Genomic DNA, 14265 nt, shown 5'->3' on the forward strand with positions numbered 1-14265 from the left:
CTACAGTGGGCAAAACTGGTATTTTAAAGAATCCTAGTAAGCTGGAGCAATGAGTTAAGTCTATTAAAATTTACAGAAAAGGATTATTTATACATAGATGAGACTTACCTTGGTTCTAAAAAAATCACTTGTTTGAGTAAAGAGTTATGGGAAAGGAGATTTTTTCTTTTTTTTTTTTTTTGAGATGGAGTCTTGCTCTGTTGCCCAGGCTGGAATGCAGTGGCGTGATCTCGGCTCGCTGCAATCTCCACTCACTGCAATCTCCGCCTCCTGGTGGTTCAAGCGATTAACCTGCCTCAGCCTCCCAAGCCGCTGGGACTATAGGCGCCTGCCACCACGCTCAGCTAATTTTTTGTATTTTTAGTAGAGATAGGGTTTCACCATGTTAGCCAGGATGGTCTCGATCTCCTGACCTTGTGATCTGCCCGCCTCAGCCTACCAAAGTGCTGGGATTACAGGTGTGAGCCACTGCGCCCGGCTTGGAAAAGGGGATGTTTATTAGGGAAAGACCTTAAACTTAACAGCTGCCAAAGACCAGTGACATCTTTGGATTAATGTGATAGTAATATCTAGGTTGGGAGAGGAAATGTACTCCTTTTCCCTGCTCGAGATTCAGGAATAAAGACACAATGAGCAGGGAAGACCTGAATAATGCTGCAAGCAATGGGGATGGGGTCAGCAGGTCTACGGCCTGCTTCTGTATGGCTTGCAAAGACTAAAACATTTACTCTACATTCGGCCCTTTACAGAAGAAGTTGGCCAAGCTTGTAACTGTGGTTTTAATAAAAAGTTGCTCGGCTGGGTGTGGTAGTTCACGCCTGTAATCCAAGCACTTTGGGAAGCCAAGGCAGATGGATGGCTTGAGCCGAGGAATTTGAGAACAGCCTGGGAAACATGATGAAACCCCGTCTCTACAAAAAATTAGCCTGCTACAGGGTGGGCATGCCCCTGCAGTCCCAGTCTACTCAGGAGGCTGAGGTGGGAGGATCATCTGAGCCTGGGGAGGTTGAAGCTGCAGTGAGCCGTGATTGCGCCACTGTACTCCAGCCTGGGCAACGGTGGCACTCTGTTTCAAAAAAAAAAAAAAAGGTTGTTCAATGAGGGCTTACTTAAGGGTCAATTGTGCATAGCAGCAATTAGTATAGCTCTTGTGTTTTAGGCTAAAACATTCTCCGTAAGAAACATTTTAGAGACAGGTCCAGCTTTTTGCTTCATATACATCAAACTTGGGTATCAAATAACAATCACTCTTCCCTTCTTTTTTGAAAGAAAAAGGCGAAAAAGAGAGGAGAGTCTACCAAGTGTTTCAGATATGAGAAAGGTGATCTATCTGCTCTTGGTTCCAGTTCTAGAAATAAGAATGGAGGAGTAGGAGAAGTGTGCTTAGGAGCCCCCATATCTGGTCTCACTGTCAAAGCAAAAGTTCATCCTCAAGCTCTGCCACCACTAGAAGTAACTGATTCCCAGAGAGGGCACTGGTCATCCTTTCTGAAGGCACTTATGGAGCTGGCTATGGTTGGGAAGGGACACCAGTCCTCTGTTGCACCCAGCATCATCTCTAAGCAACCTCTTTGAGTTTGACTTTGGAGAAAAAGTTGACAACCATTTTGTAACACTAGATAACCCAAAGGGAAGTACTTCCTCAGGGTGAAGGAAGTATGGCCACAGATTTGGCTACTTACTGAGACAGTGGAGCTAGGAGTGTTAGTTCCATATCCCGAAGAGGGCAAAGAGGCCAAAGACCAGCGTCGCCCATCAGTCCTGTATGCAAGAAAAAAGTATTAGGCAGTTTCTACAGGACTACACCCTGACCCACAACCTGCCTGTCTGTCCATCAGCATTTGGGGGCAGCTGATTCACTGTAGGGCTCCTCCTTAAGACATTACTGCTCAGTCCAGTACATGCTTTTATATCTCTCTCCTACAGAGGGCTTATTGTTGTTTTCCCTGAAAAGACAGACATCTCTGACTATAAAATAGTCCATGACTTTGTATAACAGAAGAACATCTGTCATACAACACTGTAGTTTTGGAATAAACATTTTCATACTCTCAACTTACTTTCATAGAAACAACGACAGAGGATTCCAGCTACAGGCAACATCACAAGATAGAACTGCCACTGAAATGCAGCTATTTCCATTTGTGAAGGCTCCATGTTAAGGGCTCTTTGGTCTTCCCCAGGCCACTGGCTGACAACAGGAAGAAGTGGGCCACCACCTGGGTCTGAACTGAGCTAATCAATGGGAAATAGTTATAGGCTGCCTAGGGGCCATTAGGACTCATAAAACCAATCTTCGGGAATGTTTGTCGAAGAGTGACAGTAACTTTATGAAAGAGGAGAGAGGTGACATACCCTTAGCTGTACATGAGGCTTTGGGGGAGTCTTCCTGCTGCTCTCAAAAGGATGCTGCTCCCCAAAGCTCTCATCATGAAAACAAACAACCCTCCCCACACACACACAGTTATTTGCTTTACTGTAGAGGGGAAGATCAAGCAAGGATCTAGTTTGAAACTTTTATAACATGAACGTGTGATTCTTTGCTTGGACTGTGGGATGTGGTGTATTCTTTTTTTGTAGGGCTTAAGGGTACAGCCTGCTCTGGTTGAAGTTAGATACTTTTTTTGCTGCTACTCACAGAACCTTAGACTATCAGCAATGGAGGATCTTTATAAGTTCATATTAAAATTTACAGAGAAAACACTAGGATCTTGAGATTTGGGTGGTTTGTTCAAGGCTTCATGGTTATGGCAGGGACAGGGAGAGGAAGAAGCAAAAAGGAATACATCTTGCTGGGGCTTCTCCCTTCGAAGCACTCCTCCCCACCCTCACAAATACCTAGCAGCTTTTCTACTCCATTCTGTAAGGGGTGAGTTGAAGGTTCCATGCCACATGCACATGACTCAAACTTCATGCCACCCTGGCAGCAGCACATATAGGCTATAACTCTGCTGGAACCTAGTCTCTGAGGTTCAGACATGTCCAAGAAGGTGCTCAGACATGATGTTCTCTCTGACCTCTTTGCTGGGTCCTGGGAGCACCACACAATAAAGCAAGTTGGTTCCAGGAAACAGCTCAGCAAAGATGAGACAAGTATAACTCATGGATGGATTTCCCAAACCCTTGCCAAATACACTTTTGCACATGTGAGTTTTCCTCCCCTTAGATAGAAATGAAAACTAGTTGCATGGCAGCTATTTCTCTGTATAATGAATGGCAGGGGCCACCAGCGTCAGGAAGAAATGCCACCACATGATGCCTCTATTTCCTCTATCTGGTCACTGCAGTCACCTGACTGTGCAAAGTTGTGGGAATAAGGATGACTTGTCCCTAAGCTCAAAAGTTTGGAACTATTCGGCAATTCCTGCATCCAAGCACATGAGCTCTGAGCCTTGGTTCCAGCAGGTAGAGGGAGATCCCTTTGGGCCTCTTTGCAAGATATGAAAGTCCCAATGTTCATACCCAGTCAGAGAAGAATCATCACAACCAGTTTTCACCAACCACAACATCACAAACCATATTGTCTGGCCATGCATAGCAGTTTCCCAGCCCCTCTCCCCATTATACCCGCTATTACCTGTCAGCTCTGTGGCTATGGCTGTAGTAAAAAAATACACATTACAGTGAGAACCGAAGGAACCAGAGAGAGTAATCTTTTTGAATCTTGGTATCTGGTCTAGCTTGGCACATTCCTTCTGTTTAGGAATGTGTGATAGTTTGAAGTGAAATTGTAGGACCAATGGGTCTATCCTTAGTGTTCAATCTGTCTTTCGTTTGATATTGCAAACCAATGTGATCCTCCAAAGCACCAGCCAGTAACACAGAAACAAACAATTCCTGATACTCTGTTTGGCAGGGTTGAAACACTTCTCCCCACCCCACCAACAACCAGCAGCTTTTCCTACTATGTTCTGTAAGAGGACAGCCCAGAGATCCATGTTCCATGCACATGACTCAAATGTCATGCCACTTAGCATAGACCTGTTTGTGTCTCAGTGGTAAAAAACAGGCCCTGAAGCCTCCCAGTTGGTCCTACTCCCAAACCGAGGCAATGAAACAGACCCACGGTATGAATGGAACAGGCTGTTCCCTCTGCCTATAATGGTCTGCACACACCCGGGTCCTCACACCTAACGTGCCAGCTGCTTCTCATCCTTCAGAGAGGCTTTACATGGCCACCCAAAGGAGGTTCTCTGGCCTTAGTCTCTTCCTGTTCTTTTCTTGTTTTGTTTTTTTGAGATGAAGTCTCACTCTGTTGCCCAGGCTGGAGTGCAGTGGCACAATCTCAGCTCACTGCAAACTCTGCCTCTCGGATTCAAGTGATTCTCCTGCCTCAGCCTCCCGAGTATCTGGGATTACAGACTTGCGCCACCATGCCCGGCTAATATTTGTATTTTTAGTAGAGATGGTGTTTCACCATGTTGGCCAGGCTGGTCTCAAACTCCCGACTTCAAGTGATCCACCTGCTTCGGCCTCCCAAAGTGCTGGGATTACAGGCGTGAGCCACTGCGCCCAGCCCTCTTCCTGTTCTTTCATGCAGCATCATGCTCTTTCCCTCTATGGTGCTTGTCATAATTTATAACCGTATACTTGTTTGTCTTTCTCTCCCACTACTCATTTGTCTTCCTGCCAGGACACAGAGCTTTCAACAAATGAAGGTATCTCTATTAAAGGTGACTTGATCGTGGTTGAATTGAGATGGAAAATATGCAAATAAGAAAATATCAGGAACTGAAAAGTACTATTTTGAAAATAAAACTGGATGATTTGATGGAGAAAGACAAGAAGGCCCCTTTAGATTGAATGTTTAGGGAAGGCCTCTCTGAAGAGGTGACGTTTAAGATGAGATATGAATCATAAGAATGAGTTAGCTAAATGAAGATTTGAGGGAGCAGCATTCCTTACAGAGGAAACAACCAGTACACACACTCTCCTACATCCTGAGTTTCAGGGAAGTAGGGACTATGTCTATTTTGCTACCACTACATAACTAAGCACCAGGCCGAGAGTGCCTGGCTCTACTTGGTGGTGCTCAGCAAATATTTATGGAATGAATGAAAAATAACTCAATGCCACCTATGAGGATCTGGCCACAGGTCTTGGTGTCCCAGCTCATACCTACTCTGAGAGTACAGTTTATATACAGTCCAGGCAAGAAGTCTGGGATAAGTCTTTCCACCTGGGTTGGAAAAACAAATACATCAATCCAGCCTATTCTTATACTGTAAGTGATCTTATATGGATCCTTGCTTAACAAATTGGAAGTTCCATAGGGTAGGAGAGATGAGCCCGTGGAACAACTCTGGATAAAATTTGTTTTGAATAAGGTAAGTGGGTTGAGGGAGGAAACCCAAGTCAGTCATCAAACTTATCCCAACCTGTTCATGTTCTTTTCAGTCAAAAATAATCCTAGAAAGAGGATGGATTTCTTTTGGGTTATCATTGGAATAGTGAGTTAACACTGTTTCCAGGAGCCTCCCCTTTTCCTAATATGTCTTTTATTAAAAAGTAGTCTAAATATTAAAACTGTCCTGGCCTCCAGCTATATTACATTCTCCATCCATTAAAGGTTACAAATCTGGAACCATAATTTTCCTGGAGGTCTTATACTAGAGACTAACTCTAACAAAGAATAATGTTAAAAATTAAAAAATAGGCCGGGCGCGGTGGCTCAAGCCTGTAATCCCAGCACTTTGGGGGGCCGAGACGGGTGGATCACGAGGTCAGAAGATCAAGACCATCCTGGCTAACATGGTGAAACCCCATCTCTACTAAAAAATACAAAAAAAAAAAAAACTAGCCGGGCGAGGTGGCGGGCGCCTGTAGTCCCAGCTACTCGGGAGGCTGAGGCAGGAGAATGGCATAAACCCGGAAGGCGGAGCTTGCAGTGAGCCGAGATCGTGCCACTGCACTCCAGCCTGGGTGACAAAGCGAGACTCTGTCTCAAAAAAAAAAAAAAAAAATTAAAAAATAAGATAAAATAAATAAAAACTCTGGCAACGTATCTTAGAAAAGTTCTGACAAGAAACCACGTGTGTACAGAGCCTAGGTATGTGATTTGGATGGATTAATCTCATTCAGCTTTCTCCAAAGGCCTGATGATATTCCAGCCACAGGCAGAGCTGTCAGCGTTGCTGCCCTGGGCCAGAGACAGGTTTGTATCACTCTCAAGAGGGGAGAAACATGGGAGGTGGACCATAAGCATGGCTTTGTATGCACCAAATCTTTCTAAATTCATGGAAGGAAAAGTGAAGTCCCTGTAGTCTCTTTATACCCCAAATGAACTCCAGTTCAAAGTCAAAGAGAGAGGCACAGAGGGCCCTTCCAGCCGCCTTAAACTAGCTGAGTTAGAGAGGACAAAGAGTGTAACTTTGGGTCCTCCTGGAGGAGAGCTTATTTTCTCATTGATCACTCTAGGACAGTTCTCAATTGAGAGTGTAATGCTTTGGAACATACCCGCAGGACATCACTGACTTAAAAAAAAGTGAATTGTACAAATGAATCTACTTTTACTTAATATCTACTCTCCTGTTTAAATATTCAAACACAAATACATGGGGCACCTACAAAGCAAAACCAGAACACGATGATTACAACCTGGGAGAGGAAAGCAAAGACAGAGTTTTGATGGATGGGAGCTTCAGGTAATACACTTGAAAGAGTACACTTAAGGGAGGAATCTGACATTCAACTAACCCTCATGCAAGTGCCACAGGTGCTGGTCCCAGAGGAGGTTTTCTATCAACTTACCTACGGGCAGGAACAAAGGAAAAGTGAGCAGGTGCATTTGGAGAGAAATTCCGGGGGCTGTCCAAAGGACTGTTACCTGTTGATGGGAAAAGAAATGAAACTCTGTGAGGTTTGCTTTTGAGGAGGGCGGACATGACCTTCGGGCAAGAAATCTTCCCCTAGCACTGGCAATTATATGGTTATTTTCTCAGGGCCACTATCAGTTTAATGAGTTTCTGTAAAAGTTTCATAGCCCAGAGGTTTTCTCCCTTGTTCCCAAGTTTCCTATAACAACCCATGTCTCTCAGACAACCATTCTAGATCTAGCAGCAACTTGACTATTTCCTGCCCTTCTAGGAACACACCTGAGACTTCAATCTGTCTTGTCAAGTGAACCAACATTCAGAAGGCTTAAAGAGCTCATTCAGTACAGAGGGTATAGCCAAATGTTCATGCTTTCTCAAAGGGCAATAGGACCCCAATCCAAAAGTTTCTTGAATATATATCTCTGCGCACTGTATCCAAGGCTAAACCAGGAACATGTGTGTTTTTTTTTTTTGTTTTTTTTTTTTTTTTTTTTTTTTTTTTTTGAGCAGAGTCTCGCTCTGTCGCCCGGGCTGGAGTGCAGTGGCCAGATCTCAGCTCACTGCAAGCTCCGCCTCCCGGGTTCACGCCATTCTCCTGCCTCAGCCTCCCGAGTAGTTGGGACTACAGGCGCCCGCCACCTCGCCCGGCTAGTTTTTTGTATTTTTAGTAGAGACGGGGTTTCACCATGTTAGCCAGGATGGTCTCGATCTCCTGACCTCGTGATCCGCCCGTCTCGGCCTCCCAAGTGCTGGGATTACAGGCTTGAGCCACCGCGCCGGCCAGAACATGTGTGTTTTAAGGGGAAAAAGAAGTTCTCAGGTAGGGACTCAGGACAGTAGTAAACCTTAAGATAGTTCATAATTAAGGCCCCCAAGTGTACAAAGCATACCACCATTTCTTTTTTTTTTTTTTTTTTTTTTTTTTTTGAGGCGGAGTCTCGCTCTGTCGCCGGACTGGAGTGCAGTGGCCAGATCTCAGCTCACTGCAAGCTCCGCCTCCCGGGTTTACGCCATTCTCCTGCCTCAGCCTCCTGAGTAGCTGGGACTACAGGCGCCCGCCACCTCGCCCAGCTAGTTTTTATATTTTTAGTAGAGATGGGGTTTCACCGTGTTAGCCAGGATGGTCTCGATCTCCTGACCTCGTGATCCGCCCATCTCGGCCTCCCAAAGTGCTGGGATTACAGGCTTGAGCCACCGCGCCCGGCCCATTTCTTATTAGTATTCACATGTCCCCTATAACTTGCTAACTTAAAGCTCAGAAGCTTTGAACAAAACTGTAAGTGTACCTTTGTACTAATCCCAATAGTTCTTAAACCTAAGCCTGCCATATTTCTCTGGGCTATCTTCTAGTTGGGGGCTGGTACATAGGAGCCCCTAGCTGGCAGTTGTTAATATGACTCTACTCAAAAGGCCATGTTGAAGTAAGCACCATACTCCATGCTGTGCTGGCACCCCTCTAACCCCTGTCCACCTCCTCACTTCTGTGCTTACCTCCCAGGGGCCTGGTACTTCAGCATGCGCTGGCTTTCTCTTGGATAGTATGTTTCCTGCACAGGGTATGGATGTTCCAAGTTGCCAAAAACCTACCCCTTTGTTTCCCATTATCTCTATCCAATAGGGTTTATATAGCATGTAATGTGTTTTTATACTGATCTAGTACAAACCAGCCTCTCAATCAGTGCTCCTACTACCCTATGCAGCAGGACCTCTGTATCAGTTATATAATGGCATTGTTTTTGGTTGAATGAGAAAGGCATTTTCAGCTTCTTCTCATCCCCAGGTGCATAAAATATACAACTTCATCCAGTGGATATGCTCTCAACATTGGATGAACTCTGGGTTTTCCATGCTTTGTGTTAGGACTATCTGTTATGACCTCTCCCCATCTTCTGGCTAGTGGGCACCAGGATATAAGGGAAGTGATCCTGAGTAGCTATTTCCTTAGCCAGGACTTAATAAGGATCAGGTCTCCTCAGAAGCATCAAGGCTTATTTTTTAAAAACAATTTTATTCTTTCTTGATAGTGTCATCTCATGTCAAAGATTAACAAATATCCAGTTTGATTCCTGACATGCAAAGTCAGATGCCCTTTGTTGGTTCCCAAAACTACCCAGCTAAAGCCTCAAGGAGATGCCTGGACATGAGCATCCTATAATAACTAGCCTTCCAAGGATTGGTCTGGGTACAGAGGTACAAAGAACCTTCCAGATGCTCATAGTAGAGCTAGGGTTACATAACACACACGTATGTCAGAAATAACTAACACCAAGAGGGGAAAAAATCGTCAAAAAAACTAAACAGCACCACTGAGCTGTAGGACAACTTCAAGCAGGGGGAGGGGAGAGAGGGGGATACAGAAAAAAGATAGGGAGAAATAATGACTGACAACTTTGCAAATTTGATAAAAACCATATACCCACATGTTGTGTGACAGGTTCTTTACCAGATTACTTAAAGGTACATATGTTCGCTGCCTGAAACTTGAAGGCTAGGCCCGTGGCAATGGCACCCAGCTGAGGAGCAGGTATCCCTGAGAACCAACCAAACATCCTAGAGAGTATCTGAGAACCTCTCAAGAAAAACAGTATCACTGTTCAAACACAGTAGGCAAAGATCCAGAAAATTAGCTTAAAAGCAGTTTAGAGGGAGCCAGGCGCAGTAGCTCAGGCCTGTCATCCCAGTTTGGGAGGCTGAGGAGGACGGATCACTCGAGTCCAGGAGTCCGAGACCAGGCTCAGCAACATGGCAAAACACCCCATGTCTTAAAGAAAAAAAAAATGCAGTTTAGAGACAGGAGGCAGCATGGATGTCCAGAGCCGTCCTGTTGCAGTCCAGGAGCGCCTTGTATGTAAGCTGAATACACTCATCTACTCATCAAGCCCAACTTGTCTGAGTCATTCTTTGGTCTCATGGCTCCTTCCCAGTTTAGGTGGGACGTTGCAACCCCAAGTTTTTCTTGTAACATCACAAATCTAAGAATCTCTAAGAATCCCAAACATGAGAAGGAGGAAGAGAAGTACATCAAAGAATGTCATAATTAAATCGCTCAAAACTCAAAATACAGAGAAAAATCTTAAGAGCTAGAGCTTGGTAGAGCTGGGTGAAGTGAGAAGATGTTATACAGAGGAACAAAGAAGGATGATAGCAGATTTCTCATTGGAAACAATGCAAGAAGACAGCAGACCAATATCTTTAAATTATGGAAGATATGGGCCAGGCGCAGTGGCTCAGGCCTGTAATTCCAGCACTTTGGGAGGCCGAGGCGGGCAGATCACGAGGTCAGGAGATCAAGACCATCCTGGCTAACACGGTGAAACCCCGTCTCTACTAAAAAAAATACAGAAGAATTAGCCAGGCATGGTGGCGGGTGCCGGTAGTCCCAGCTATTCGGAAGGCTGAGGCAGGAAAATGGCGCGAACCCAGGAGGTGGAGCTTGCAGTGAGCTGAGATCGCGCCACTGTACTCCAGCCTGGGTGACAAAGCGAGATTCCATCTCAAAAAAAAAAAAAATTATGGAAGATATGGCTATTCTCCTGCCAACCTAGAATTCTAGACCCTGCTGTTGTGTAGTAAAGAATCTGACTGGCCTTAGTCCCCAGTTCCTCGGAAGGAGACTTTAAATCCTTGGAATTTCAAAACCCAAGTGATAGGAGTGCTTCTGTTATTCATGATGGGGCCTGATACTTTATGCTAATGATAAAACTCAGGATGGAGGCTGGCCACACCTGAAAGATCAACCATGTAATTGCAGGGTTGGGGCTTTGAGGCTCACCTAGCACCAGGGAGTGCTAGTATTCACCTAGGACTTTGGGAGGCCCAAGCAGGCAGATCACCTGAGGTCAGGGGTTGAAGGCCAGTCTGGCCAACATGGCGAAACCCTGTCTCTACTAAAAATGCAAAAATTAACCGGGAGTGTTGGCACATGCCTATAATCCCAGCTACTCAGGAGGCTGAGGCAGGAGAATCGCTTGAACCTAGGAAGCGGAGGTTGCAGTGAGCCGAGATCGCACCACTGCACTCCAGCCTGGCTGGGTGACAGAGTGAGACTCCGTCTCAAAAAAAAAAAAAGAAAGAAGAGGGTTGGGGCTTTGAGCCACTTGCTATCAGTCTGACATAACCTGACTTCCCAGAAGTGGTGAGGGGCTAGAGATTAAGTTCAGTCATATGGCAAATGAGTTGATCAATCATGCTTATAAAACAAAACCTCACTCTGGACACAAAGCTCCTGTGAGCTTCCCTGCTTAATAATAATTTCTATGTATTGGTATACATCGATGTGTAGGAGGGTGATGCATCCTGACTTCACAGGGAGAAGGCAGTGGAAGCTTTGTGTTGGGACCCTCCCAGACCTTGTCCTACACATGTCTTCTTTGGTCAGACCTGATTTTTATCTTTTTTGCCACAATAAAATTGTAAACCTAAGTATAGTGGTTTCCTGAGCTCTGTGAATCATCCTAGTGAATTACTGAACTCAGGAGGTAGTAAGAAACCTCAAATTTGTATCCATTTTGTCAGAAGTATGGGTGACTTGGGAACCCCAAAACTTCTGCTTGGTGTCTAAAGTGAGGGCAGTTTTGTAGCAGACTAGGCCCTTGTAAAGTTTGGCCTAATTTGGGGTAGTGTCAGAAGTCATTGTACCAGCAAAAAAAAAAATTTTTTGAGATGGAGTCTTGTTTTGTTGCACAGGCCGGAATGCAATGGTACGACCTCGGCTCAATGCAACCTCTGCCTCCTGGGTTCAAGAGATTCTCCTGTCTCAGCCTCCCAAGTAACTGGGATTACAGGCACACGCCACCATGCCTGGCTAATTTTTTGTATTTTTAATGGAGACAGTATTTTACCATGTTGGCCAGGCTGGTCTTGAACTCCTGACCTCAAGTGATCCTACTGCCTCAGCCTCCCAAAGTGCTGGGATTCTAGGCATGAGCCACTGCTCCTGGCCTCAGCAAAAATATTTTTAAAAGACAGAGGTAAAAAATAAATACTTTTTCAAACAAAAAAAACTAAATAAAATTCTCAACAGCAAACCACACTACAAAAAAATGTTTTAAAAACGTCCTTTAGGCAGAAGCAAAGGATACCAGGTGGAAATATGGATCTGCACAAAAGAATGAAGAGCAATGGGAAACTTAACTACATGGAAAAGGACGCATGACATTTTCTTGTTATTTAAATCTATTTAAAAAGCAGTAAATGTTTAAATAATAATAATATTATTACTATTAAATAATAATAGTGTGGGATTTACACCACATCAGGATCAAAAGTTTGAAAACAACTATATAAAGGCTGGAAGGGGAGAAATGGAAGATTCTAATCCTGTATGTGAAGTGGTATATTATTATCTGAAGATTGATATGAGGGATATGTTAAAGATATATACTATAAATGCTAAGGCAAACATTAAACAATAAAGGGTTATAGACTATAAGCCAATAAAGGACATAAATGGAATAAAAATACACACTTAACCCCAAATAAAGCAGCAAAAGATCACGGAAGAAGAAAAAACAGATGGAATAATTAGGAAACAAATAGGAGGTGGTAGACATAAACAAACCACATCAACAACCACATTAAATGCCCCAATTAAAAGGTAGAGATTGTTAGACTGGATTTTAAAAAAGGAAAGATTTGCCAGGCATGGTGGCTCATGCCTGTAATCCCAGCACTTTGGGAGGCTGAGGTGGGAGGATCACCTGAGGTCAGGGGCTCAAGACCAGCCTGGCCAACATGGAGAAACCCAGTACAAAATTAGCCGGGCATGGTGGCACATGCCTGTAATCTCAGCTACTCAGGAAGCTGAGGCAGGAGAATCACTTGAACCCGGAAATGGAAAATGGAGGTTGCAGTGAGCCGAGATCGCGCCATTGTACTCCAGCCTGAGCAACAAGAGCGAAACTCCGTCTCCAAAAAAAAAAAGACTAAGAAACTGAGTCAATAACTAATAATCTCCAAAAAAAAAGCACCTGTTTCAGATGTTTCACTGATTAATTCTACTAAACACTTATAGAAGAAATGATACCAATTCTCTACAATCTTTTCCAACCAAAGATGATTGTAACATGATTCCTAACTCATTCCATGGAGCCAGTATTACCCTATTACGCAAATCAGATAAAGATATTACAAGAAAAAAATGCTATAGACCAATATCTCTTATGAAAATAGATGCAAAAATTCTCAACATTAGAAATATCAAATCCAACAATGTATAAAAAAGTTATATACCATCACCAAATGGAATTTACTCCAAGTATGCAAGGATGGCTCAACATTTGAAAATCAATTATCTACCACATCAACAAACTAAAGAAGAAAAACCATAGAGTCACATCAAATGATACAGAAAAAGCACTTGACTAAATCTAAAACCCATTAAAAACTTTTTTGATAAAAACTCAGCAAACTAGGAATAGAGGAGAACTTCCTCACTTGACCAAGAACATCTACAAAAAACATACTTGTTAACCTTACTTCATGGTGAGAAACTGGGTATTTTTTCTCCAAGAATGGGAACAAGGCAAGGATGGCCTCTCACTACTCCTATTCAGTATCATACTGAAAGTCTTAGCCAGTGCAATAAGGCAAGAAAAGGTGGTTGGGTGTGGTGGCTCATACTTGTAATCCTGGCACTTTTGGAGGCTGAGCTGGGGGGATTACTTGAGCTCAGGAGTTCAAGACCAGCCTGGGCAACACAGTGAGACCCCATCTCTAAAAAAAAATAAATAAATAAAAAAGCAAAACAAAACCAAAAAGGCAAGAAAAGGAAATAAAAGGTAAATATATTAGGAAGGAGGAAATAAAGGTGTTTATGCTTAGAGATGACATGATTGTCTATGTAGAATATTCTAAAGAATCAACAAACAACACTCCTGTAACTAATAAGCAATTACAACAAGGTTGTAGGATACAACGCTAATATTAAAAAGTCAATTGTGTCCCTTTATACCAGAAATGAATAATCCGAATTAGAAATTAAAAACACAATACTATTAACACAAAAACTGTAATGCCTACATATATATTTTTTATTTTTTTTATTTTTTATTTATTTATTTTTGAGACGGAGTCTTGCTCTGCCGCCCAGGCTGGAGTGCAGTGGCCGGCTCTCAGCTCACTGCAAGCTCCGCCTCCCGGGTTCACGCCATTCTCCTGTCTCAGCCTCCCGAGTAGCTGGGACTACAGGCGCCCGCCTCGTCGCCCGGCTAGTTTTTTGTATTTTTCTTAGTAGAGACGGGGTTTCACCGTATTAGCCAGGATGGTCTCGATCTCCTGACCTCGTGATCCGCCCGTCTCGGCCTCCCAAAGTGCTGGGATTACAGCCTACATATAAATTTAACAAAATATACTGAAAATCTATACACTGTAAATTATGAAACTCTGATGAAAGAAATCAAAGATCTAAATGAGACACTGCATGATCATAATGGAAGACTCAATATTACTA

General features: G+C 43.6%; 1 protein-coding gene across 16 annotated transcripts in view; it reads right to left on the bottom strand.

Moving 5' to 3' along the window:
• Window positions 1-14265, bottom strand: part of MAST2 (microtubule associated serine/threonine kinase 2) — a 262907-nt gene that overhangs the window by 31370 nt on the left and 217272 nt on the right. For 10 of the 16 annotated variants that reach the window (XM_033226564.1, XM_033226567.1, XM_033226563.1 and 7 more), the window contains 3 exons: window positions 6751-6826; window positions 3578-3598; window positions 1683-1761 (listed from right to left, as the gene is read on the bottom strand). In XM_033226564.1, coding sequence (XP_033082455.1) covers window positions 1683-1761; window positions 3578-3598; window positions 6751-6826 — 176 coding nt within the window. The remainder of the gene's footprint in view (window positions 1-1682; window positions 1762-3577; window positions 3599-6750; window positions 6827-14265) is intronic. The other 6 variants (XM_033226569.1, XM_033226568.1, XM_033226566.1 and 3 more) reach the window with 1 other exon arrangement.

This window comes from Trachypithecus francoisi, unplaced genomic scaffold, assembly GCF_009764315.1.
Source record: "Trachypithecus francoisi isolate TF-2019V2 unplaced genomic scaffold, Tfra_2.0 Lachesis_group12, whole genome shotgun sequence".
NCBI lineage: Eukaryota > Metazoa > Chordata > Mammalia > Primates > Cercopithecidae > Trachypithecus > Trachypithecus francoisi.